This window comes from Betta splendens, chromosome 4, assembly GCF_900634795.4.
Source record: "Betta splendens chromosome 4, fBetSpl5.4, whole genome shotgun sequence".
NCBI classification, from domain to species: Eukaryota; Metazoa; Chordata; class Actinopteri; order Anabantiformes; family Osphronemidae; genus Betta; species Betta splendens.
Genome location: NC_040884.2, coordinates 29,237,396 through 29,264,394, shown reverse-complemented (window position 1 = coordinate 29,264,394; position 26,999 = coordinate 29,237,396). Strand labels below are relative to the sequence as shown.

Here is a 26,999-nt window from a genome sequence, read left to right as displayed (position 1 = left end):
TGTGAAATCTGCACATGCATAACTGGAAATGACCATTGTCATAATTCACTATCTCTGTTATCCTCCAGATCTACGGGCTTGGTGCCAAGAAGACAGCACCATGGCAGGGGCCTCTGTGAAGGTGGCAGTGCGCGTCCGCCCCTTCAACTCAAGGGAGATCGGAAAGGAAAGCAAATGCATCATTCAGATGTCTGGAAACACCACCAGTGAGTATTCTAACAGAAGTTGAAGCAGTGCTTATGGTCCTTATTCCATGTTTTATATACAGTATAGTTCACTATTGGTACTGGGCGTCTCTTCTTCATAGACTCTTGAGGTCAAACTCTTTAAGCTTTTCTGGTACGATCCTTGACATCTGACCCTTCTGTGTGGTGCATCATTAAAAAGATCCATTCCCTCTCTGTAACGCCTGTGGTGTCTTTGCGAGATATCTGATATAAAAAGAACATTTACAGGATTTATAATCATCTTAAGCTTGAAGAGGCCGGATGTTGACATGACAAATTCTACTCAAGCTGAGAGAACAAGAGTCTGAGTAGAGCAGCAACTAGAGCAAGCATTAAAGGAATTATTCAATTAAAATCACCTCTCCTGGAGGTCTCTTGAATGTCATGCTGTAAGTGACTTAATCTCCCAGCAAATGTAACCCAGTGTTTTTTTAGGATGAGGCATTTCATTTATTTTTGTAGCAGATTAAACTAGATTTAAAATGGCTCCATAATCAAAGTTTGTAATTAAGCTCTCAAATCTGCCATTAGTGCAAAAATACAAAAAAGCACAGTCATTGCAGATTCAGAGTAAGTAAAAATGTTGTGCCATTATAAAATAATCTGTCAATGACAGTTATAGGACAGAAAAACTGCAGTCAATGTCAATTTTAGCGGTGTATCTCAGAGTGCCCCACATTTCTTGGGTTATACAGTGCACAGAGGCAGGACTGTGGTTGGGAGGAGACTGGAAAGATACTCGATATGTAGACTGCTTAGCAAGGTAAAGCCATTTGTCAATAATGGATGAGGCACCCTGAAATATTTACCATTTGGCCTAATTTAGCCAACTCCCCCCTCCTTCTTCATGTCATGGGTGACTAGTCGGCTCGCTGGCTGGCTTATTTTGGTCGTCGAATTAAACTGTGGGATTTGCTGCATTTTAGGATGAGGGTCTCCACCAGGCTGTGTACTTTTACCACAAAAAAAAAAAAAAAAAAAAGGGATTTAATTTGTGGTATTACTATAGTTAGTTATTACTATATATATATATATATATATATATATATATATACACTCTATTCTCACCCTCCGCGGGTGGTCTCATCCACTTTCCAAGCTCGGGTCCTTGCTGTTCCTAGGATTGCACTTTTCTGGACTGAGATTTCGGATGTTTTTCCGAAATATATATATATATATATATATATATATATATATATATATATAGTTACTACTGTATGTGGCTCATACGTACATCTGGAGACAGCCCAGTAAAATAACAACAAAAGAAAGAACCATCATCCTCTTAAACATGTCATATTTCAGAATTATGAAACTGCAGTTAGAACTTATAAAACCTTATGTCATTGGCACGAAGATTCAATAAAATCTCCTCAGCACTGATAACATTAAGTGTGGACCTTCAACTTTAAGCCCACCCACACCCATCACTGTATAGCCAGGCCATGTTTCTTTTCATTTTAGTCCGGTTTAAGTCAGTCATGAGTGTTTCTCATCCTCCTACTCACTCCATAAATAAATCTTTACAAACAGTCGACTTTCACATTAGTCAGAGCGGGTTGTTCTTTTCCAAATGTAGTCAGTGTATCAGGATGTGAATGGGAGAATGTAAAATGGCTTATGTCATGAGAAAGCTTGATGGCTGCAGTGTCTGGCAGGGTTACATGGGCCTGGTCTAAAGCCTCCTTGTTCTTCTGTGGTTGGGGTTGGGAAAAGGAAGAAGAAAAAGAAGTTCTGGGTTTTTTGTGTTCGTCTGAGTCTCTGCTTTGTGCTCTCTGAGACCCACATGTGGGTCAATAGCCCAGTTCTCACAAAGCAGGAGAATGGCGGCAATGTTGTTGTTTGAGAAATTCCCCCCCCACACTGACCTTAATTAGGATGCAGGGGACGGACCTGAAGGAATAATGAGCCTCTTTTGGAAGGACTACATTTAAGTTTATTTTGTTTAGTAGAAAACATGGAAAGGAAAATAAATATACTGCTGGATTGACACAATGTGTGAATAATCACACCTAAAAATGAGAATGTTTAATGGATTAGGCAGGATGGAGTGGATTCATGCTTCACTTTTACACTTCAGCATAAGAACTGTTAGCATAATCATCACTGCTTTGTCATCCTGAGTATAGCATAGACAGCACTTGAATTTATTTAGACTCAATAAACTGACCTAAAGTACCTGAATCCAGGGTGTTGTTGCTGAATATGGCATCTGTGTGAATGTCCTGTCAGTGGGTTCATGCCTGCAGCGCTGCTGACGTAGACACATTTCCTCATCCTTTGACTGGAGCAGGTCACCCGTGAGACTTTGACCAGTATCACATTTGTATCAGCAGCAATGACAAAGATAAAAATTGAATAAGCTGTAATAGGTTTCAGAGCCTTCCAAAATATCAGCTCATTAATATAATTAGGATAGATTATGTGACAGTGATAATGAAAAGCAATGATAAACATTTAGAAATTTTAAAAAGCCCATTACCTTATAAAACAAGAAGGCAGGTAGTGAAGGAGGAGTGTGATAAAACTGCTGCATGCGTTAAATGCAGCTAAATCTGGCTTCAGATGGAGATGACTCAAAGTATGACAACCGACAACGTCACCAAATTACTGAGTGCACTTTAAATACGCAGCTCTGCTATAGTGAGCCTCATATACGCTGCCAATCACTGCCACTCTAAACTGATTACCTTATCTGACAGTAAGGTCCTCCTCTCCTTGGATGACTCAAGATGTCCTACCGCTGCTGAGTAATTAGATGGAACGTCAGAGCGCTGTGTAAAAGCTCTGCGGTCTGTGCCGCAGAGTAACAATTCCTTCAAAATCTAAATACCAGTATGAAAGTAATCTAAAATATAGTAACAATACACAAAATAATACAACAATAACAAAAAATGTTTTTGTGCAATCAACTGTGCAATCAGATAAGCCCGTTTGCAATTATACAGAATCCTCTAGGTCTCTTCATGAATTCAGTGTGTTTGATTAATGTAATTGTGACCTTCTCCAAAGGCAGTCTGGGCAGGTAGTCTGCTTGTTTCATTTCATTCACTACTGCACAGAAACGTGCGTTCACAGAGAGGCCAGTTGCAGTTACAGCCGCTTCTAATCCTTTGCTGGTTAATGTTTTATTTAAAAATGTTATGGTGACTGTTTGTCTCAACAAAAGTTCATTAGCGTGGCCTTGTCATGGCCAGCAACACCTGGTGCCCTGGAAACAAGGTACATACTGTAAACACAACTGATGCAGGATCATGATGACTTGTAACCATGTCTTTATTACTGCAGAGGTAGATGATGTATAAGCAGATATTTAGCTCCAGCTAGGGTCCCTGATCATATATGATGTCATCCCACATTACTGTAAAAGGCTGTTTGTGGCAGACACAGTTGGGGAAGTGAGAATAGAAAATGCTTCTAACTAATTATTGATTCTTTAGGTGTTGTGGTTAACAGTAAATCTGGTGAACGTCTACCGTACCACTGAATATTTGGATTAAGGTGAAGGAGAGACCAGACAATAGTGCATGTAAATTTGAAATACAAGTTAGCCACCGTGGCATATATTTTATATTAGTGGAAATAGGACAGGAAATAAGTGTGTAAAGCTACAAGAGAGTGTACTTAGCTTTGGGCTCCTTCCTCCATTATCGACCACATCTACTGTACATTAGCAGAGAAAATGGTTTGTGGAGCTCTGGGAGCTCCAGAAGCGTTTTTATAGCTGGCATCACCAGACCGCACCAGATTTGTTGTTGCTTAGTGGATACAATATTTGATACTGGGTGTTTACACAAAAACCTTTGTTTTCAGTACTTGAATATGACACTTGCAATAATAATTAACATTTATTTAGCTGAAATTTGTGGAAGGGATTTACTAATAATAAAGACGCACTTCCTGAAAAGCTGCTCTGTGTCTTGTCTAAGAATGAGTCAGAACCTGACCCTCGGGTTCATTGCCCCAAGTATCCGTGTAGCAGAGCATGTTTTTTTTATCTGTGGCCCAGCAAATTTCCACTGTGCATCCAGTTAACTTATCTGCTAATGGAGTTTCTCTGGTTATATCAGTGTATCAGTAGTTACTGTAAGCAGCTGGTCAAAACAGGCTTTTTTTCTGTAAAAGTGCAAACTCTTTGTATGATGCACACGTTCTTAGGCTTTACCAGCTTCTGCTGTATCAGGTGCTTTTCAATCGCTACCAAGTATGTAATTAACCTACAAATGAATCATCAGCATTGTACTGTGTACGACTTCACAGAACAGACATATATACTGTAACATCAAATTAAGTCAGATGAGCAGGATATGATTGGCCACACTAGACCTTGTTTAGACTGGAATTCTCTGTGGCTTTGAAACAGTCTATTGGCCACCATTAATGAAGCAGAGTAATGTGTCCGTCAAACTTTAATTATTGTGTGAGTAAAAAATGGATTGGATTCAAACTGATGAGGGACGTTACAGTCGAAGCTCAAAAGTTACACAAATTTGTATGGTCTTAATGAAACAACAATTCAAAGTTGAAATTTGTTGACAGCGCACCCCTCACTGCTTCTAGTTATTGCTCACTTAGAGCTGAGTATAAGATGCCCTAAAATGGCCTAAAACTGCACTAAGGCACCCAGGCTGAGGACAACATGGTCTTCATGTAGAGCCATCATTACGCCAAACTGTGTATGGGAAGGTACACAGTAAAGATGGTAACATTGTTTTTGTAAAGACTTTTGTGGTCTGGAGTATAATGAATGTTCCAGCCTCACAGTGCCATTGGCAGGGCAGGACTGGTGCAAGCTTAATTTTTAATGACTAATGAAAAGTTTAAACTATTTATTGGGAGAAACAAACAGTTTATAAATGAGTCTCACTCTGGCCTATAACATGTATTTTCTCAGTAACTTATTTTTCTTAATTTTACATTCAAAACACTCACTATTTTACTGTATGTTTGTTGCTGTCAGAATAAAATGTATTTTTTGAATATGCTGAATTATGGCTATGTTTAAATGCCACACTTTTTACACTGGCATCAACAAGAAGTAGTTACAGCAAAACAATATTGTCAGCTGCAAATTTGACAGTGAAGAGGCACCAGATGACACCAAATGACCTCAGATATAGTTTCAGGCGGGTGTCTCTCACTCTCATGCTGACCTGTGTTACTTGTCCTGTCTTTCAGCCATCATCAACCCCAAACAGGCCAAAGACAACAAGAGCTTCAACTTTGATTACTCCTACTGGTCCCACACCTCGGTAACTATTTCTACACTGCTGTAGTGCAGATGTTGAGCATGCACCGACATAAGGTCACAAACACTCAGTTGGTTTACTGTCGATCAATGTGTGTTGCCTTTGTCAGGTTTCAAGATGTAAGTGGCTTACTATTGATTTCTGTCCACAGCCCGAGGACGTTAATTATGCCTCTCAGATGAGAGTATACAAAGACATTGGAGAGGAAATGTTGCTGCATGCCTTTGAAGGCTACAACGTCTGCATCTTTGCCTATGGCCAGACAGGTGCCGGCAAGTCTTACACCATGATGGGGAAACAGGATGTAAAGGATCAAAAAGGAATAATTCCCCTGGTACAAATTTACATATGATAAAAGAATTATATCTGTGCAGTTTTCAAATCAACCATATTATAAATAATTTTTTTTCCCCTTTACAGATGTGTGAGGATCTTTTCACTAAAATCAACGACAATACAGACAACAGCATGTCCTACTCTGTGGAGGTACGTGTGAGTCTGTTTAGTGTACCTGCAATCATCATGTTATGTGTTGAGGCTCATATTACAGTATAAATCCCAACAGGTGAGCTACATGGAAATTTACTGTGAACGTGTGCGGGACCTGCTGAATCCTAAAAACAAAGGGCACCTGCGTGTTCGGGAGCATCCACTGCTGGGGCCTTACGTGGAGGACCTCTCTAAGCTGGCTGTCACTTCCTACAATGATATTCAGGACCTGATGGACTCTGGAAACAAGGCTAGGTGCAGCTGTCCATTTATTCTGCGGGCAGTATGCCTTCTATGCTGAAAGGAAAGATGACAAAGCTGGTGCAAACAAACTAAAAAAACCCTATAAACTGTCTCTGCAGGACTGTGGCTGCGACCAACATGAATGAGACAAGCAGCCGCTCTCATGCGGTCTTTAACATCATATTCACCCAAAAACGCCATGATGCAGAGACCGACAACACCTCTGAGAAGGTACGGTGGGTTGGTCACATCCCAGTCAAGCCTACTTCTTATCGATAATCTACATATAGTGTAAGCTACACGTAGCACTGATTTATTGTACATCTTGGTGGAAATTGGAAATCAATGATTGTTTGAAGGTCAGCTTTACAATGCAGCTTTATGAAGCAAGTCATAAAGACAAGTAGCTGTTTTGTTGTCAGCCAATGTGTATGTCATTTTGTTGCAGGTCAGCAAAATAAGTTTGGTGGACTTGGCTGGCAGCGAGAGGGCAGACTCCACGGGAGCTAAAGGAACAAGGCTCAAGGTGAAGATGTCCTATACTATACACTGACTTGAAGTGTTTGAGGCAACAAATCCAATCTTAAAATTTACATACATGTCACATAAACACACACCTAAATATCATTCTCTGTTCCAGGAAGGGGCAAACATCAACAAATCTCTAACCACACTGGGTAAAGTCATCTCTGCCTTGGCAGAAGTGGTATGTATGGCACCTGTGTATTATACCTTGTAAAGTAATCAAGTAAAGAATCTACTGTATAAGTAAGTAAATGTGTTCATTTTGTTGTGTATTTCCATTCAGGATTCTGGGCCAAATAAGGTATTTTAATTAAATTATTTAAATTGCTATGAATTTATTTATATTTGTATTGCTTTTAATTGTTCTAATATTTCTTAAATATATGCATTTCGTGTTTTAATACACATTTACAGAACAAAAAGAAGAAAAAAGTGGAAAGCTTCATCCCCTACAGAGATTCTGTTTTGACCTGGCTACTGAGAGAAAACCTGGGTATTAACACAATGTTTCTCTGACAGGCTATTAATTCAGGATGTCCATTGAATCAATAAACAAGGATTTTCTTCTCTATGTTCTGGTCAGGGGGGAATTCTCGTACTGCGATGGTGGCTGCTCTGAGTCCAGCCGATATCAATTACGACGAGACCCTCAGCACACTCAGGTGAAGAGACACAGTGTGTGTCAGGTTTCCCCTCCCCCACAGCTGGTGTTTGTGGCTTTGAAGGACACGAATGCCAGTGAGACCAGAGTGTTGCATAACACACATTTTCCTCAGTGGCTTGCATCAGCTTCGCACTTCAAACACCCTTCACAAGATGCAGCTGCAGTAGAAGGCTGCAGAATTGTGACTGTGTTTGACATCCTGGGAATTGTGCATGTGTATGTGTACATCTGCACCAGGTTGACTCTTCCCTTGCCTGCTTAATAATCTTTACCTTAATCCCACAGGTATGCTGACCGTGCTAAACAGATTCGCTGTAATGCTGTCATCAATGAGGATCCCAACAACAGACTGGTGCGTGAGCTGAAGGAGGAGGTGTCACGCCTGAAAGATCTCCTTTATGCCCAGGGCTTGGGTGACATCATTGAGAGTAAGGAACTGTTTATGGGATTTATGGGACTATACAACCTTTTCATGTTTTTACTGTATATACTATTGTCAGTGATACACTAACATCACAGCAACCACAGCTACACAGCTCCCCTCAAGTACTAACACACTCACACTGTGTGTTGACATTAGTCCAGAAAAATCTATGGGAATCAGTAAAAATATCTGAATGGAGAATAACTGATGATGCTTGATTTTAGATTGTAGGATTGACAAAGTAAAATGTTTCACTCGCTGAAGTTCCATGTTGATGCCTATCTTAGGAATCTCTTAGTCATGTTAAAATAAGCTTCCTCTATTGGGTAGCTAATAAATACAGTAGGTGTATTATAACACTGTTTATTTTATGCTATGTCAGAACAGAGCAACAAAAATCAATTTAAAGGAAAGAACATTTTGTCAGAAAAACTAAATGTCTGCGGTGCATTCTGCACTGGATCAACCATTGCATCCACACTGACATTGACATGGTTTAAATCCATGAGTTCTTTCTTTTTTATCTCAAGTGGAGTTGCTGTCTATTTCTTCATCTCCCTGTCACTCTGTCTTCTCTTTTCCTAGCATATCGAACATCTGGTGCTGAGATAGAGGGTTTGAAATGTGTGTTTTATACTTATGCTTTATGCTTATGCTTTTGTGCTTGTGGCAGCTTAGCGTCAGCAACGCTTACTGTGACAGTGTAGCTTCTCTGTGTTCTCTGCAGCACCCAAGTGTTTTCTGGGTGTTTAACCCTGTAAGTAGCTAATGTTAATACTAAATCTGGTCTAAGGGTCTGAAATATTAATGGGCTATGGCTCATTTCCCGGTGCTTTAGAGACCTGTGTATGGTTTTGTGCTGTGGCGTTGGTAGCACACAGCTTTATGCTTCATACAGTAGAGCAACAAAGCAGAAATACACAATATTGAAACCTCTGTATTCTAATGAAATATGTTTCACTTTTTCCCCTGGCAGTGTCTGTCTGGCACTATGATGAGAAAGCACACAGTAAACATAAGATGATGATGATGCAGCTTACTCTCATAGAGTATAATGACAATATTGGATTTTTGGGATCTAATTTTATGAATTTTTCTCTCTTTCCACATTTAACAACTTTCCTAACTATGCCAGGAAGGCAATATTATGTGATACATTTTTGCCGACAGCAGCCTGTCCAGATGGATGGGTTGTGATGCACTTTCTCAATTTATTGCTGTGTTGCCATGGCAGCACCTGCAGGGCTGATAGTCTGCTTTTGTAGTGTCTTTTGTAGGCCTTGGAGGTGCCATAACTATGCCAAGGTTGTTCATTGAACACAAAATGAATGATTAAGCTATTTAATAGATGTATAGATGTATTTAACCTAAATACTTATTTAACCCCAAGGTTTTTTTTTTAAATGTAGGACATTAGTTTAGAGGCCAAAACAAATGAGTGACGGTCTCTGCTTCTTTGCCAGACTTTTAATCACATTTTTTATGTTGATTTAAAAAACATCTTGCTTAAATGCATCTTGCTGCTTTTAGATAATAATAATCTTAAATGGGAGATCTAATTTACCAATGTTCTCTGCAGGAAATTTGACCTCATTATAAATGAGTCATCATGTTTCTGCGTGCAAAAGCGCCTGGCTTTTAGTTTCCATTCATGATGACAAATTAAGGTTTCCTGGTGAATAAGCTTAATTGGAAATAAGCAATTGAATACCTGTCTCATTCTAGATTTTCTATCTGAGCAATAGAACATAAATGGTATTTATGCTATGCATATGATGCTTTGCGTTTCGTTTTTGTCAGTCATGGCTTGATGGCCTTGGTGTAGTATCTTTTGAGTTGGTCTCTTCTCTCCGTGGCTTTCTGCTAATGCTGCCTTCACTGTATGCAAGCAGATCAAATATCCTACAGTGAGTCAGATTTGTTTCAAGCCACATATCTTCTTTCTGTGTTCTTTTTCTTCTTTCATTTCTCCCTTCTTCTCCTCCCTATCCGCCCGAATTTTTGCATTCTTTATTCCCGGTTGCCGATTATTCCAAACGACTTCCTGTACACTCCTCGTACCCCTTCCTGCCCCAACAGACCTGTCTGATTACAAGAACAATAACAATAAAGACCAAGCTGTGAATCAAAGGGATGATCTCTCCACAGTGACCAATGCCATGACGGGGATGAGTCCCTCTCCGTCTCTCTCTGCCTTGTCCAGCCGTGCTGGATCCATTGCCAGTCTGCATGACCGCATCATGTTCAGCCCAGGGAGTGAGGAGGCTATTGAGAGACTGAAGGTGAGCCCTGGATGGCACACAATTTTTAACATGTTTTGACGGATTGCATTTTACTGTATTTAGATGGTATGATTATTTTTCTATATTAATTCTTATCATAACATTTACAGTATAATCAAAGTGTTAAAGGTAAAGATAATGTGCATTATACGTAGATATTCTCATTGACAAAACACTAAATCCAATGCTTTAGAAGCTTTAGTAGGGTGGGCAATGCCAGTCCTGGAGGTCCACTGTCCCTATCCTACAGTAGCTGCTGCTGATTACCTTGATCAGGTGGCCTTTTCAAATGCTGATTACCTAAACAGTTAATTTGATTCTATTGTCAGTCATACAGTAGATTGTTTTGGACAATGTAGCTCTGTGGTTATATATACTATAGCTTTCTGTCTGAGGACAGATTTAATATTACTATAAATGGAGTGTTATCCTCTACCTTTTCATGGAATTTGTTGCAAAAGGAAAGCTATATAACACCATTACCAGGCTTGGATCTTAAGTTGTTTTCATTACCTCTGTCTTTTTAAATGTCAGGAAACGGAAAAAATCATTGCAGAACTTAATGAGACTTGGGAAGAAAAACTTCGGCGAACTGAAGCCATCAGAATGGAAAGGTGAGATTTACGGAATTGCTGCTTTGATGACCCTCAAACTATATTATTTACTTTTGAGAGCGCAATTACTTTTAGCATTCAACTCAACTAAATTATTCAGCCAAAATAATAATTTTGTGTGAAGGACATTGAGTTTGTGCTTAAATTCCTTAATATGCTTTAGTGTTTATAACACATTCATTTAATTTTAATTTCGAAAGTAATTTAGCATGGGATTATTTCATTATTCTCTTAATGAAAGTGGAAAAAATGGTAAAACCCTTTTGACCAAATAAAGAATATTTCAAAACGCGCATGAGTTAGCTTATGAGAATCGATCCTTAGCACAGGGCTCAAAATCAGTCCACTCTGCTCTGACAAGCTGCCCTTTCCAGCATTTTACTCTAATAATATTACAAAAAGGTATAATTTGACAAATGTTTTTGTTATTTGTTTTAGCAAGTTACATTTGCTAAACTTAATTTGACATCCCTTCACAGAGAGGCCTTGCTGGCAGAAATGGGTGTAGCAATGCGAGAAGATGGTGGGACCGTCGGAGTCTTCTCCCCCAAAAAAGTAAGAGATTATTAGAACAGCTCCAAAAACTCCTTTAATCTCAACTAAATCAAAACATTTAAATCAATCACTAAAATGCCTATTTATTTACCCCAAAGCCCCCTGATTGCCCTAGGAAGCCCCAGCCTGTGTTTATTGACACAGTCGGGCTGTTTTCCCCCAATGAGGTTTGTAGCTGTGAAGTGTCTAAAGCTGTTTCATTCTCTGAGTGCTTTGAGTCCCACTTCAACAGCTTCAACAGGAGCCTTGCCAAGGCAGATCAGAGGAGGGCTGCATTTTTTAATCAAGTGTTATCTTAAATGCACTTTACTTACTTCAAACACTCCCTCACTTTGCTGAAGGCTGCAACAGAGACAAAGACATTGATGATAATAATGTAGTGATTTGTGCCTGTTAGGCTACAGCCCCCTGACATCTGACCGAGATTACAGTAAACACATGCTGCTGTGAAGCAGTGGGGAGTGAATCTGACTGCATGGTTTTAACTGCTGTGTCACTGATTGTTCGATGTTTTTAGTGGCATCGATGTGCAAATGCTATATCCTAAATATGAGTTAGATAATAAATTATTTCTCTGTACTCATATTTCCTATTTCCTTTTTCTGTCAGACACCTCATTTGGTGAACCTCAATGAGGATCCTCTGATGTCTGAGTGCCTGCTGTACTACATTAAAGATGGAATCACCAGGTGAGAAGAGGTGTAAAATAGGCTTTAGAAAAAAATATAGTTGAGCTGCTGTTCCAAGCTTTGGGTGCAATCATGTACTTGCTGCCATCATCATTGTCACCTTGTTTCTTAGGGTTGGACGTTTAGATGCCAGTAACCGCCAGGACATTGTCCTTAGTGGCCATTTCATTAAGGATGAGCACTGCACGTTTACTAGTTCTTCTGATCCAATAGGAGAAAGTGAGTGATCTTTATTCTGCTCTACAGGTGTGTACAGCTTTACATCAAATATCAGGAAGCAAAGCCTGACTTTGTTCTGTCTGTTTCCAAGTAGCAGTTGTCCTGGAGCCTTGTGAAGGAGCTGAGACGTATGTCAATGGAAAGAGAGTAACAGAGCCTACTGTCCTCAAATCAGGTCTGTAAGCAATATTGCCTTCTAAATTTCTCCTTGAAATACCTCCAAGTGGGGTATGTGGTATGTGTGCATTTACCTTCTGTTACCCTTCAAGGAAATCGCATTATCCTGGGAAAGAGCCATGTGTTCCGGTTTAACCACCCTGTGCAGGCCAGGGCTGAGAGGGAGAAGACCCCCTGTGCTGAAACACCTGCTGAGCCTGTGGACTGGGCCTTTGCTCAGAGGGAGCTGCTGGAAAAACAAGGCATTGACATGAAGCAGGAAATGGATCAGAGGTACTTTCCTTCTTTCCATACAAGGCTGTCTACCTGTGGTTAATAAAATGGATCTAAGCAGCATATTGTGGATGAAAACAGATAAGCTACAAGGCAATGAAGACTAGAGTGAAGTGAGTACTGTGGCTTATTCTCCTTTTGATTTTGTCTTAAGGCTGCAGGAATTGGAAGATCAGTATCGCAAAGAAAGGGAGGAGGCAAACAATCTTCTGGAGCAACAAAGACTGGTATAATATATAATTGTGCAATTCATTTCAATTGACCTCTGCTTTTGAATTATTAATACATGGTAATGTGCTAGGAATAGTTATTTTATCATTGATCTTTTTTATCACTTTTGTAGGATTATGAGAGCAAGCTGGAGGCTCTTCAGAAGCAAGTGGACCGCTGTTACCCAGAAGTCACTGAGGAAGAGGAGGAGTCTGAAGAAGAAGGTAGTACAGATGGAAGTATATATATGCACTGTATGTTGCTGGGAAGACACATGTTTCCAGAGTGTTGTTTTTCCTGTTGTGGCCCACAGTGCAGTGGACAGAGAGGGAGCGAGAGCTCGCTGTGTGGAGTTTTCGCAAGTGGACCTGTTACCAGTTCACCTCACTTCGTGACCTTTTATGGGGAAATGCCATTTTTCTCAAAGAGGCCAATGCTATCAGTGTGGAACTCAAAAAGAAGGTCCAACATCAAATTAAACTCTTTTCAGTAAAGACTATGGTAAACTGTAACTGCATATAACTGTACCAGTGCTTTGTGTCTTTTTGCAGGTCCAGTTCCAGTTCGTGCTGCTCACAGACACACTCTACTCCCCCCTGCCTCCAGACCTGTTGCCCCCAGAAGCAACAAAAGACAGAGAGAAGCGGCACTTCCCACGCACCATTGTGGCCGTGGAGGTGCAGGATCAAAAGAATGGAGCCACTCACTACTGGACATTGGAAAAATTAAGGTACATGCAAGTTTTGACAAATTTGAGGTTGCTGCTGAGAGATGAGAAATATGCTTCAGTTTAAACACAACTGTTTATTGCAAGATTTCTCATTCTATGAAGAACTGCATTCAGTTATTGTCTCGGCTCCTTGCAGGCAGAGGCTCGATCTCATGCGAGAGATGTATGACCGTGCTGCTGACGTGCCCAACAATACCAGCGAGGACTGTGAAAATGCGATGACGGGGGGTGACCCATTCTATGACCGCTTCCCGTGGTTCCGACTGGTTGGCAGGTAAATGCAGCACACCACTGGTGCTAACAGACAACACAAGAGCGTTGTTGTCGCTCGCGCCGTTCAGGATAGCAGGAGACTGGTGGTTGTAATTGCCGCATGATGTGCATGTGGTCAACTGACTGATTATAATCACAGAGCACTAGTCTGCAAACCCATTTTATTAATATGCGTCCGCCATCACATAATGAAAAACGGTATTTCCGGTCAAAGCTCTAATCGCACGATGATCATCATATTGAGGAGTTTTAATCTATTACATTATAAGGTTTGCAATTTGTGTGATTTTTTAAAGCAGTGTAAATAAATGTTATCATCTGTGGATTTTTGCAGCTTTAACAGCAAGATGATTTCCCTAGCACTTGCCGATTCCAGGCATGTCCTTTTATTAAATGGGACAAATCGGCAGTGGAATATTTGAGAAAGACATTTCTTAAGTCCTCCTACTGAAAACCTGCTGTTTGTTTCTCTCCCACTTTGGCATGAAACCTCCCAGTGTCTCTGCCAAAGCTCTCTGTCTCTCTCTCTCTCTTGCAGATGGGTCCTACACACAGTCACATGCCTCTGTTACATAATTTTCAGCATATCAAGCTTTGATGTAGTGTAGCTCCTGCAAAACAAGCAAACATCAGGCAAAAATCTTAAAAATATCTGAAATATGTTGTCAGTGTTGTTAGCTTATTAAGATTATCTATTCATAGATTCATCTAATAGAAGCTAGATGAAGTTGGATATGGCAGTGTTACTGGAATATGTATTTGTACTTATCTGAAGCCAAAGGCCAACTTACTAACATTAGTGTTCATAATGCAGGTCTGCTGATTTCATACAGTAACAACAGCAGTCTCTGCTGGTAAAGATTCAGCCACAGCTATCCACAGAGGGTTGTTATTATATTTAAATCTAAATCTGTATTCACTCTCATCAGTCAACTTTCATTGGTCAGTATTTTAATGCTTCATAAATAATTCAATGACATAAATCCGTAATTTGCTCCTGTGATAAGTGTGACTGGCCTCTGTGGAAATGCCGTGGCTGCGCGTTCCATGGTCATATTTCTAGTATATGCTTATCAGGCATATGCAGGTAAACACTTCCCAAACTTTTTAGCTTGCTTCCACTCGTCCATCTGTCCTTTTTGTGTCCACCATACGCTGGCACTAAACCCGACAGCAGGAGCTGATGTCAGCTCAAAGGGATGAAGGTTTATTCCTGTGGTTCCCTCCATTTTGGTGCTCTACTGATCCTCCTCTTGAACTAGTGTGTGCTTTCTGTCTAACTCCACTAACATAGTTCCCATGTCTCTGGCTGCACCAGAAACCCCATATTCAACACATGCATGAGCGATCGCATGAGTGACCCCACCCCATCCCCAACCCTCTCCACCTCTGAAATTACTGAGCTGGCTGACTCGCAGCGGGAGGGGAGAGGGGAAGAGGAGGTGTTGGAGGAGTTGGAGGACCTGGACGATGATACCTTTTTGGACGACCCTTGCTCGGAGCTCGGGGGAGAGGATGATGATGATTATGATGATGATGAGCGAGAGCTCTGCCGAGGCTCCAGCGAAGGCCAGGATCCCTTTTACGACCGCTCACCATTATTCAGTGTAGTGGGAAGGTTGGTGAGGTTTCAGGAGCATGCTGGTGGAGGAAACTAGCTCTTTCACGCTGAGACATAGGGTCCGGTTCCCTCGACAGACATCTTTTCTGGACAGTGCGTCTGGACAGTCAGCAGGCACAGATCTCCTAACTCTTTTTGGTTTGTAGAAAATGTTTGTGCAGTTGGATAGCTCAAGTAGAGGTTCAAAAGTTTATTTCCTTTATAAACTTTCATTAGTTGCTCCTCTTTTTATTTTCTTACCATTGCCTAAAATCTCAAATCTCAGTTGTCATTTCCACTGTGTCTCAAATGTGTGAGACACAAATGTTCTCAAACGTCAACCCAACCTACACAGATTTTCTTTTACTACTGTAACACCATATGTTGCTGCGTGGACACTGAAATAGACATTTTTGTGTTTTATTTAATCTTGTGAGATTAACTGCTTGTTTTCTGCTGTTTTTTTTTACTGTTTCCTGCACTTCATTCAAAACTAACTACTTCACTTGCCAAATAGGGCCCCAAGGGGTGGGTCTAGTGATGCCACTTGTTTACAGCAATGTTAATGCTCCACAACTGCTTGAGGTGTGCTCATTGCTGACAGTATGTGTGGCTACATGCACAGTAAATAGTGGCATTCACTAGTCAAAGCACTGATAAGCGTCTTCAAGATCTGATTTGTGTTAACACAGGAACCCACAGCGAGATGTTCTCACCATGCTGTGAAACTCGAATGAGCATGAAAGAGTGTAGAAATTATTCATATGAAATAGCCAAAGGGGAGTTTGAGGAAGACTCTGAATCTCAAGATGAAAGAGCTGGTTTCTGCTGCAGCTGTCTCTTTTAGGCATGCCAGAGCACAAGTCTTTTTACTTTGACCGTTTTTTTGTCAAGTTTCACTTCGTACGTCTGATGATGAACTAGTGCCCCTCTTTTGCACAAGCCAACAATTCAATCCAGGAGGTCCGCTTTTATTTCCAGTGTCATTCCTTGAGTTTTGATGTAGCATACACTCTATTATGTTGTTGGCAGTTTTATTCAAGCTGAGCCATGTTCCGTATGATGATTTCTGTTCCATTTGCTTTGATTCCTTTGAGTCAAGAAGTTAAAAGCATTTTTGTTCACCTTTTTTGTCCTGAGCATGCCTTCTTTGCACCTCACCAATCTTGTCATAATCCTGTCCCCTTTTTACACACCGCCCCTAAGTGTCTGCCCCTATTGGCTCATGGGAAAACGTGGTCATCTATTGTAGCTGGACTCTAGAGATTGAAGCACCAAGTAACAGGAATACATTTAGTATTCCTACATTTAGAAAGATGAAGACTTCTTTTTGTCACCATTAGTCTTGCAGTGGCCTAAAGTGTCAGGTTTGGTATGTTAATCAGGTAATAAATCACACTAAGGTTTGAATTGATACACTTTCATGATTCACAACAGACTACAATCAGACTATAATATAATGTAGACTATAGTCATGAGACAATATGAGGAAACATCATTTCAGGATCTGTTGCCCAGCTGATCTTTGAGCTGGTGGCTAATCTAGTAAAATCCTTCAGTGTTGTCCCTCACACACATGCTCCGTAGCCTCACCAAGCTTCCATTAGTGTGGAGCAAACCTTAGGAATACTGCTTGTCCCGATATTATCATTGCTACATGGTGAGGAAAAGCCCCTAAGAAGCAATAGTAAATGGCAGCCATGGCCATCGCAAGAGCAGTCCCAGCTTCTGTTTGGTTGCTTTGCAGCTCTTTGTTCTGTTGTCCAGTCCAGTGACTTCTGTATTTTATCAAATGTGACACTCCCCTTCTAACATCTGTCATTTTTAATCTTGTGTCATTTCTTTCTCTTCTTCTGCTTCCTGTGCAGGGCTTTTGTTTATTTGAGTAATCTCCTGTACCCAGTTCCTCTTGTGCATCGCGTGGCCATTGTCAGTGAGAAGGGAGAAGTCAAGGGCTTCCTACGAGTGGCCGTGCAGGCCATATCAGGTAAGGCCCAGATCCTCAGCGCCACGTCTGTCGAGAGAGAGGGCATGACGGGCTTGAAGGGACAACGTGTGTGAGCCTTCTTGAGGGAGTGAAGTGAAGGTGCTTTGTGTTTTCCTCCAGCTGACGAGGAAGCGCCAGACTACGGCTCAGGGGTGAGGCAGTCAGGTACTGCCAAAATCTCATTTGAGGATCAGCAGTATGAAAAGGTACAGAGAACTGGTTCACGTTCATTCACAGTCTAGTCTGTACATGACCCAGTTACTAACCTAGCTCTGTTTTCTTGCTTTTTCAGTTTCAGTCAGAGTCCTGCTCCATAGGACTGTCCCGTACAGGCGTTTCCCAAGAGGAGCTTCGCATTGTGGAGGGAGAGGGGCAGAATGCTGAGATGGCACCCTCAGCTGATGAGGTTAACAACAACACATGTGCGGGTAATCATATTTACTGTGTGAATGATCACATTGTGCGTGCTTGGTTTGTATGTGTGTGGTGAGCTACTCAACCCAACAGTGTTCTCAAACTACTAAACTCATGCCATGCTAAAAGATTCACAATGTCCCAAAGCAAAGAGAATCTGATTGTTTGTACGAATCAGATCAGTCTTCTGCCCCTAATTCAGAGCCAGACCTCACCTGGTTATGGACGATGGGTTGTTAAAAGGTTTCTATCTACACAGCTGGTGCAGATGAGTTGGAGACAGCGCTGAAGGCCGGTCTGGAGGGACCGCTCGATGCCCTGGAGCACCTCAAGGTTGGCAACGTTTTCACCTTCAGGGTGACTGTCCTGCAGGCCTCCAGCATCTCTGCAGAATACGCTGACATCTTCTGCCAGTTCAAGTGAGCGTTCGTTAAAATCAAACTACAGAATTCCATTTATTGCTTATAACATATTTATTATATTGGTTAATTGTGTTTGTAAATTGATTTCAGTTTCATCCACCGACATGATGAGGCTTTCTCTACTGAGCCGCTGAAAAACACAGGCCGCGGCCCCCCTCTTGGCTTTTACCATGTGCAGAATGTGAGAAGCGTCTGCACAGATCGAATGAAGTATAGCTGCCTGTGTTTAATGGTCAAGTACTTAAACGTCATTTTGTTTGTAGATTGCAGTTGAAGTCACTAAATCCTTCATTGATTACATCAAGACGCAGCCAATTGTGTTTGAGGTGTTTGGACATTACCAGAAGCAGCCTTTTCTCCCTCTTTGTAAAGATGTCATCAGGTACTACAGACTGCTTGTAAAAGTAGCACACTTTACACACAGGTCACTATTACAGTTGTAAATAGTGTAATTGTCTTGTGCTTTTCCCCAAACAGTCCATTACGTCCCTGTCGAAAACAGTTCCCACGAGTGATGCCTCTCTCCAAACCGGGTAAATAAACTCCGAGTCGCAGTGACTTGTGTATTACTGTACAAAGCCTTTGCACTGGTCTGCCTGCACGTCATGTCATCTCAGCTTCATGTTGTTGGGTGTGAGCAGTGGACTCTGACGCCTCTCCGGACCGGGAGAAATCGCTGGATCTGATCCGCTACCTGGTTCCAGACGCGTTCAATGGGGCACTGGTGGACTCGCTGTCAGGCCACGCTCTGTCTGCTGCTGGCTTGGCTGCTTCCTTCCTACTGGAAGCAAACGAGCGAGCTCAGCTGCCTGCTCCGCCCGCGTCTATCTGTTCAGTTATTAAGGCTCAGAAGCCCGGTTGGTTATCGATGTTGAACCCCCAAAGAATCCTGCAAGAGAAAAGCATTTTTATATCAAGCATGACCAAAAGCATGTGACTGTGCTGCAAACTGCAATTTCATTAGCTTTGCTAAAATGTAGTACAGTAATCCAGGTTCATGTTATGTGACTGAACTGATCTTTCTGTAGAAAACAATAAAAAATCAGATTGCGTTACAGTCAGTGCTGTTCACTGACTAGAAGAAGCTGTAGTGTTTGATATGAATTGATATAAAAAGGGGCATTTCTCTTGTCATGATTCGCTTGGACCGACTCTGTACTGTGTGTTTACTGTTGACCTTTGTGGTGGCTTTTCCCCACAGTTCCCTCTTTGGGCTCCTCTTGAACTGGATCCCAGTGTCTTTCTGCTACAGTGATCATGCATAATCTCCTCGACATTATACTGCATATTACGCATACAGTACTGTCAAGGCAAGATTTGATGTATCTCCAGTGTTAAAGCAGCACAACATGCAAATACAAGGAATTTTTAAAAGAAAGAATTGACTCAACTGATAAACACAATAATAAAAGGCTAATTCTAATCCACGAAGTACATGGTGTGTTCATGCAGCATATACGACATAGTAGTACGACATGCTCTATTTTGCATTTGGTTTGAAAAAAGCCTCTCTGTTGCATGCTGTTGAGCACTTTTTCTGAAATCTGAACTCCTTTTGTTCAACTGTCTTCAATTGGAGCTTTGCAGTTAATGTAATGTACAGACTAAAGCTCTGTTCCAGTATACAGAACAGTGAGTGGCATCAGTACCAATAAGCTGATTCCTCATAAATAGTGCACAGCATTGTTTGCTTTGTCTTTGTTACTGCTGAGGGTGAGTAGACAGATGCACAGCTAGTGACGGGTTACACTTACAGTATATAAGTAAACTCTCAAAAAAAAACATTGGTAAGAAACGTGTTGGTTATCCTTTAAGAGAAGTGAAGCAAAAGCTTTTGTGGTGCTGGTTTGTTCCTCTGGTTCCTTACAGTACATGACTGATTTCCTTTTTCTTCCCTTTTCTCTTCTTCTTCCTAAAGTTTTGCTTGATAACCACCACTCTGCTCTCTGTCCACCCTCAAACTAAAGCTTTATAATCTGTCCTCTCTCCCTCTTCACAGTGCCTGCTACCAAGCTGACAACCATGGCCCGCCCCCAGGCGGGACCCTGCCACTCTAAATACGATCTGATGGTGTTCTTTGAGATCTGCGAGCTGGAGGCCAACGGAGAGTGAGTGTGCAGCCTTGAAAAAACACAAGTATAAACGTCAAATGTGGTTGATTTGGAATGAAAACTCTCTGGTGTCTTTCTAGCTACATCCCTGCAGTGGTTGACCACAGAGGAGGGATGCCTTGCCATGGCACATTTCTGCTGCACCAGGTATAGAATGTACTACTTGAATTATTTTTGAAAACAACACATTTGGAGCCTAATTTAAATGTAATGATGTAACCACTCATTTTCCTTCCTCCTCTGTCTGCTCCTAATGTGTAAAGGGCCTCCAGAGGAGAATCACTGTTACTATAGTACATGAATCAGGCGGTGACATGGAGTGGAATGAAGTTCGTGAGCTTGTAGTTGGTATGTTTGCTTCCTCATCTTAAACGTCTTTCACCAACAGTACTGTATGTATGAGCTAGTACTAAGGAAACTGCGTTTTCCCAGGGCGTCTACGCAACACCCCAGAGTCTGACGAGACCCTCGTAGACCCCAATATTCTGTCTCTCAACATATTGTCCTCTGGGTATGTCAGACCTATGCAAGACGACAGGTATGTACTGCTTAAGACATTTAAAAGGACCTTGTCTCTGGAGCACATGTGTCTTTTACATGTTGGTATGGTTTGATTCTTAATGTCAGCAACAGTCTTATCCGAGGACTAGCCGTGGATTTCACTGTAACAAATGCATGTCACAGTAAAACAGCTGCACTTGTCAGAAAAACACGCAGAGATCCAGCCTACAGACTTAGTCACTACATGAAATGAGTGTAGTTTCTTCTTTATATGATGCAAAGCATAAGTGAGTATTTTCACTTGTTTTATTTAAAATCAGCTTCTAAAAACCTCAAATCTGCCGTGAAGTAATGACTTCACTTCTCTGTGCTGGCTGTGCGACCCTCCTTGGTGTTTATCTGTGCACTCGTGTGATGGTCACCATTTCACCTGCATCTCACTACATTAATCACCTCATCTCTAACTCCTCCAGTTTCTCGGTTACTGTACGATTACTGTACATCAACTAACCTAAATACTGACATGCTCATTGACTTACTCTGTCTCACTTCCATCCTAACAAATGTTTATCGATTAAAACTGTTAAGCACCACGTGAACATGAAATAAAAGCAGCATATTTCAGTGAAAATAAAACATGCTATAACAGCCTAAACTATTATTTAGACTTGATATGATGTTAGGCATTTGACATCCAACATTTCATCCTCGCTTTTTTGGAATTAAATGTTAAATTGACAAGCTCTAATTTAAGAATCATAGACAGGCTCTAACCCATTTAATATGTAGTTGAAATCCCTAAAAACACATGTTGTTTGATTGCAGCTAAGTATGGTGAGTTGACTAAAGTCCAGTTGCTGCAACCTGAATCATTAGCAGCAATGAGACCTGCATTCGCAACCAACCTGTGTCAACGCCTTTGATCAAAATAGATATTTGTGATTTTTTTAGCTTTTGCTGTTTGGCCTATTGCTTAACCCCTTTGATTAAAGCACACTTCTAAAGCAAAGAAATGCCTCCAGCAGCTCTGACCAGTGACCCTGCTCGGCCAGCCTGCCTTTGCCTGTGGTGCTACATGCATGAATCAACATTAAATATGATGAGGAATTAGATACACAGGTTCAGCACCAGGTCAGGCTGTGATCTGAGGTGGTTTCCGCTCAGTCTTGCTGATACTAACATCAAGATGTTAATGGATGCTAACATTTCTCTCCCTTCAGTCCACTAATGGAATGTTATTTTTTGCTTTTGCAGACAGTTTCTTGATTCGGACATGCCTAGGTATATTGTTTTGCCTCTCTTCTCATGCTCCTAAGTTACACCCACGCCTCATCTTCTCTAATGTTCTCTTCACCCCTTACTTCCATTGAACCTCAAGTTATTTTCCTTTCCCCTCGTCTGCCATTGCTGTCAGCGCTTCATCCGTGCCCCTCTTTATTTTCTCCATCTCGTGACATGTGAGGGAGGTGCGTTTGCATGTCCTTGGTTCTCTTGCTGCGCTGGGTGTGTTTGAGCTATTATCGGGCTGAGGTTTATGAAGAACCGGGCCTGCATGGCTTCGCTTCATGTTCTTCATTGTGTTTCTGCAGGAGGTTTCGTGGGGCCAGTCTTAAGCTCGAATCATGTTGTGACTGATCATGATACAGTCAATAGTTTCTAACTTATATCCATGTTTTGGATGGACACAAGGAGTTTTATCTTATACTGTACTATTAACATCTTATTGTGCTATTGTTCTCTTTACATGTAATAATCCTACTTGTCAGTAGAGGGTGGTAGCAATCCATTCTTACAACACAAGGCCTTAAGCTGCAGCAAGATATGGTTTCTTTTCAGGAAAGAAACTTTCTAGTTGATCGTGTTTATTATTTTTTATACTACAGCTCTTTGTAATTGAAGGAAATATGATCAGAGAAGATTATCTTTTTACATTACACTTATTGCCCCAAGAGTCTAGGAGTGCTTCCCATCACAGCTACAGAATGTTACCAGGACCATTGCCCACCTACTATTACTCCAGTGTTGTACTGTAACAATAAAATAGTCACACAACTGATTACTGGCACAATATTCAAATGCAGCTCTTAAAATGGAATCCTTGTAAACCATTACCTCACCGGTAGCACTTTGCCCAAAATTGCTGCAATGTTGTGAATATTTTTGAATCCTAAGAGTACCTCAGTGAATCCCTGCCAAACACCAGAAACAAATGTTTCCTCACATGTCACGCCAGCAGCATGACTTCAGTCCTGGCTCCTACAGTTTAAGGAGGTAGTAAAATGTAGCCAAGCACATGTTGGTGTAGTGTGAAGAGGAAATTGCTATAAGTGTAGTGTAAGTTTTCTACTATTGGGAAAGCCGTAGTGTGTGCGCACGTGCGTGCGTACCTAGCATTTACATCAAAGTGGGGACCAAAAACCTTGTTTTCATACCAAAGCGAGGCCTTATGGCCACTTGTAGGGCCCTTTGGCTGAGCCCCACAACTTTGAAGGCCTGTTTGAGGATTAAGATGTGATTTTATGGCTGATCTTACATATGGGTTTTAGGATTAGAGCAAGGGTTAGATGTCTGCCTTTAATTGTGATGGTTAGGGTAAGGGGCTGGGGAATGTATTATGTCAATGGTGAGACCCCACTTTGATGTAGCCACAAGGGTGTGTGCGTACATTTGTGTATCACAGGCCAGTTCCACACTAAAACTGAGCAACATTCTTAGTGGAGCTGTCAGTTATTTTATGCTGGCTGTCAGCTTTTTCTGGGTGTCACATTGTTCACTTTCCCACATGCTCCATCTCAGTCCAGGCCAGTTGGGCCCAACATCTGAACCTTATGAAATGTCCATTTGTGCTGTTTTTATGGCTCAGAGAAACATTAGTTTCTTCCTACAATTTTTACTTCCCTAGATCCAAGGTTGTACTGGGCGATGAGCCTGAAGCATGACTGGTTTCATTCAGCATGTGATTGTTTGCCCTCGGGTTAAATGGGAAAAAATCATGTATGCTATCGTATGGAGTAAATCAGAGGCATAACAGAAAGCCATGTTGTTTGGCTTCAGGACTGATCCTGCTTTGCTGTGATGTTCCATTGGTGGAACAGGATCAGTACCTCTGACAGAGCTTCTCAAGTCATCCCTTATGGCTGAGCTGCACTGTCCATAGCGTCGTTTACACAGTGAGATAACGGTGTAAAAAAGGAGCAACGCCGTCCCAGTAACACACCTCCTGACTTTCACTTTCATTTGCTGATTTCTTCTTCCTCACAGCATTTCCTTGGGAGTTGACCATAGGTATTTTACTGCCCTGCCCCTCATTTCATCAGACTGCCTCTTTTACCCCCTTTTCTCATTTTTGCTGTACTTTGCTTTTTTGTGATGTTTTTGTAAAAAGCAAAGCATCAATTCTGTCAACCTGGTGCATGCAAATCTATTTCTCTGCGCCCTTTCTACATTTTATGAAGATTATGTTCTGAGTGTATTAATTCTAATTTAGCCCATATCCACATATTTTTGTTGCGCTTTGACAGATGCTATGGTGATTGAAAACTGAGTCATGACTAAATCCTTTGCTTGTTTTCCAACAAAACACTGTAGAACCTTCTATCGCTTCGAGGCTGCTTGGGACAGCTCCATGCACAACTCTCTGCTATTAAATCGGGTTACTCCATATGGGGAGAAAATATACATGACCCTCTCAGCCTACCTGGAGGTATAGAACACTCCATTCGTTAGAATCAGCAAATCGCTGCTATTGTATGATTTGTGGCAGAACAGTGACAAAACTTGACTTTTTCAATCGTAGATGGAAAACTGCACCCAGCCTGCAGTCATAACCAAAGATATCTGCATGGTGTTTTACTCTCGTGACACCAAGCTTTCAGCATCGCGCTCTATCCGCAACCTTTTTGGCACTGGAAGTCTGAGAGCGGCAGATGGGTGAGTTTAAAATTTCAAATAAAGAAAAACATGTAGTATTGTGGATCCCATTCCTGAAAAAAAGCTTTTTCCCTTTAGAAATCGCATAACAGGAGTTTATGAAGTCAGCTTATGTAACCTGGCGGATGCAGGAAGCCCAGGTGAGAAGCGAGGCGTCCTCGCTTAGTGCTAACCTTGCTTCCGCAGCAGTTCTTATCTTGCACCTGTCACTCCCCAGGCATGCAGAGGAGACGTAGGCGGGTGCTGGACACCTCAGTGGCCTACGTCCGAGGAGAGGAGAACCTGGCTGGATGGAGGCCTCGCAGTGACAGCCTCATTCTGGACCACCAGTGGGAGCTGGAGAAGCTCAGCCTACTTCAAGATGTGAGGAACTTATGAAAATTCATTTTGTAAGAGGCCCAGCAATGGACTGGCAACCTGTCCAGGGTGAACCCGCCTCTCGCCCTAAGACAGCTGGGATAGGCTCCAGCACCACCTGCGACCCCACATGGGGATAAGCGGTAGAAAGTGGATGGATGAATGTTGTTGGAGCACATGGAAACACTGTTGGAGAGTCAATAGCAAAGTCGTGGGTCCACAATAAAATATGAAGAGGAATATGTATCCTGTAGCAATCTGTAGCTCCTTAAATTCAAATATCAAACAGATACAGTAGATTGTGAATAATTTACAAAGGTTGCTTGCAGACAACTTTCTCTAAGTTAGAACAACTTAAATGATTTTTCCCATGTCCTCTCAGGTGGAGAAGACCAAACATTATCTCTTGTTGAGGGAGAAACTGGAGTCTACCTTGGTCATGGGCCAGGACTTCTTCCAGTCCTGTGTCACCGAGGATCTGGGTGATTCTCCTCAGCCCTCAGAGGTGGACCTGGACCAGACCAGCTCTGAAATCACCACTGAGAGACAAAGAGAGCTGGCGGCCAAGGTCTGTTATTGTTACGTTTCATTTCTGTCACTTATAATAAATGTAAGTGTAGACAGAGACCCCGCAATTCATGTAATTCTTTTCTGATTTGTCAAACTCACAGTGTTTGAGGCTGCTCACTCACTCCTTCAACAGAGAATACAGCCATGTGTGTGTCAGTGCCAGTGAAAGCAAGGTAGTATTTAAAAAACACATGTAAACACACACACGCTCTAAGTATATTTAGATATGCATCATGTGCTGCTCTTCTAACTTGGGACAACTGTGTGTTTGTGTTTAATAGATCTCAGAGATGTCTGTCACAACACTAAGAGACTCCACTTCAGTTTCTGCTCTCAGCACAATCATACCCTCCTCAACATGCCCTTCACTGGTTGATGGCTGCTATGCCAATGCTGAACTCAGGTGGGTCCCATGAAACACGTTTGTAGCTGTTGTTTTTTATAAAGGTGCTCTTTGGTTGACATTGTAGCCTTTGTCTGTAAGATGCACATGCAGCTCTTAGGATAATAATACATGACTCAAGTCATGCAGGTGATGATATAAATAAGTGTCTTCTTCCCTGCTACAGACCACCTCCACCTCGCTCTTGTGCCGTCAGCCCCAGTCCTGACACACAGCAGGACGCAGCGGCCAAGAAGTCCGGCAATGGAGCTTCTGAAACCAGACCTCGAACTCGCAAATTTGTCCCCGACATTCAAGAGATTAGAGTCAGGTGAGTGTTCTCCACCACAAAATGTAGGTCCAAAAATGACTATTTGCCTTCACACGTGGTACTAACTGAATCTGCTCTCCAGCCCCATTGTGTCGAAAAAGGGTTACATATATTTCCTGGAGCCCCAAACCAACGGGTGGGTTAAACGTTACGTGGTCGTGCGCCGCCCATACGTCTACATCTACAACACAGAAAGGGACACCGTGGAGCGAGCCATCCTCAATCTCTCCTCTGCCCAGGTTGAGTACAGTGAAGACCAGCAGGCAATGCTGAAGGTCAGTGATTCCCCAAATGCTCTAATTTTCCCCTTGCTCCTAAATCTCAGAAAGTCTCCATAATTAGGTTTCGTGTCTTTCCACAGACCCCAAACACATTTGCCGTGTGCACAGAACATCGTGGAATATTGCTTCAAGCTGCAAATGACAAAGAGATGCATGACTGGCTGTACGCGTTTAATCCTCTTCTTGCTGGAACTATCAGGTAAAATGCTTTAATAGGACAAAGACTGGAAACTGGAAACAAATTCCCTAATGATAACAATTTTTTCTTCT

General features: G+C 41.7%; 1 protein-coding gene across 26 annotated transcripts in view; it reads left to right on the top strand.

The window, feature by feature from the left end:
* kif1aa (kinesin family member 1Aa) overlaps positions 1 to 26,999 on the top strand; it is a 31,619-nt gene that overhangs the window by 1,886 nt on the left and 2,734 nt on the right. Inside the window, exons 2-50 of one of the 26 annotated variants that reach the window (XM_029146463.3) lie at positions 69 to 206; positions 5,406 to 5,479; positions 5,628 to 5,810; positions 5,897 to 5,962; positions 6,042 to 6,220; positions 6,328 to 6,439; positions 6,657 to 6,734; positions 6,849 to 6,914; positions 7,017 to 7,034; positions 7,148 to 7,226; positions 7,317 to 7,395; positions 7,683 to 7,825; positions 8,407 to 8,445; positions 9,970 to 10,103; positions 10,638 to 10,717; positions 11,197 to 11,272; positions 11,882 to 11,961; positions 12,074 to 12,180; positions 12,275 to 12,355; positions 12,450 to 12,630; positions 12,785 to 12,857; positions 12,974 to 13,064; positions 13,154 to 13,302; positions 13,392 to 13,570; positions 13,707 to 13,844; positions 15,162 to 15,461; positions 17,312 to 17,430; positions 17,530 to 17,636; positions 17,723 to 17,858; positions 18,104 to 18,263; positions 18,357 to 18,447; positions 18,530 to 18,648; positions 18,744 to 18,799; positions 20,266 to 20,374; positions 20,458 to 20,524; positions 20,641 to 20,725; positions 20,810 to 20,915; positions 22,133 to 22,159; positions 24,140 to 24,163; positions 24,467 to 24,581; positions 24,675 to 24,808; positions 24,887 to 24,948; positions 25,026 to 25,171; positions 25,548 to 25,733; positions 25,837 to 25,908; positions 26,017 to 26,138; positions 26,305 to 26,448; positions 26,531 to 26,723; positions 26,810 to 26,928. In XM_029146463.3, the coding sequence (XP_029002296.1) occupies positions 101 to 206; positions 5,406 to 5,479; positions 5,628 to 5,810; positions 5,897 to 5,962; positions 6,042 to 6,220; positions 6,328 to 6,439; positions 6,657 to 6,734; positions 6,849 to 6,914; positions 7,017 to 7,034; positions 7,148 to 7,226; positions 7,317 to 7,395; positions 7,683 to 7,825; positions 8,407 to 8,445; positions 9,970 to 10,103; positions 10,638 to 10,717; positions 11,197 to 11,272; positions 11,882 to 11,961; positions 12,074 to 12,180; positions 12,275 to 12,355; positions 12,450 to 12,630; positions 12,785 to 12,857; positions 12,974 to 13,064; positions 13,154 to 13,302; positions 13,392 to 13,570; positions 13,707 to 13,844; positions 15,162 to 15,461; positions 17,312 to 17,430; positions 17,530 to 17,636; positions 17,723 to 17,858; positions 18,104 to 18,263; positions 18,357 to 18,447; positions 18,530 to 18,648; positions 18,744 to 18,799; positions 20,266 to 20,374; positions 20,458 to 20,524; positions 20,641 to 20,725; positions 20,810 to 20,915; positions 22,133 to 22,159; positions 24,140 to 24,163; positions 24,467 to 24,581; positions 24,675 to 24,808; positions 24,887 to 24,948; positions 25,026 to 25,171; positions 25,548 to 25,733; positions 25,837 to 25,908; positions 26,017 to 26,138; positions 26,305 to 26,448; positions 26,531 to 26,723; positions 26,810 to 26,928 (5,390 nt within the window). In that variant the 5' untranslated portion in view covers positions 69 to 100. Of the gene's footprint in view, positions 1 to 68; positions 207 to 5,405; positions 5,480 to 5,627; positions 5,811 to 5,896; positions 5,963 to 6,041; positions 6,221 to 6,327; positions 6,440 to 6,656; positions 6,735 to 6,848; positions 6,915 to 7,016; positions 7,035 to 7,147; positions 7,227 to 7,316; positions 7,396 to 7,682; positions 7,826 to 8,406; positions 8,446 to 9,900; positions 10,104 to 10,637; positions 10,718 to 11,196; positions 11,273 to 11,881; positions 11,962 to 12,073; positions 12,181 to 12,271; positions 12,356 to 12,449; positions 12,631 to 12,784; positions 12,858 to 12,973; positions 13,065 to 13,153; positions 13,303 to 13,391; positions 13,571 to 13,706; positions 13,845 to 15,161; positions 15,462 to 17,311; positions 17,431 to 17,529; positions 17,637 to 17,722; positions 17,859 to 18,103; positions 18,264 to 18,356; positions 18,448 to 18,529; positions 18,649 to 18,743; positions 18,800 to 20,265; positions 20,375 to 20,457; positions 20,525 to 20,640; positions 20,726 to 20,809; positions 20,916 to 22,132; positions 22,160 to 24,139; positions 24,164 to 24,466; positions 24,582 to 24,674; positions 24,809 to 24,886; positions 24,949 to 25,025; positions 25,172 to 25,547; positions 25,734 to 25,836; positions 25,909 to 26,016; positions 26,139 to 26,304; positions 26,449 to 26,530; positions 26,724 to 26,809; positions 26,929 to 26,999 lie in introns of all 26 variants that reach the window. The other 25 variants (XM_029146462.3, XM_029146453.3, XM_029146455.3 and 22 more) reach the window with 25 other exon arrangements.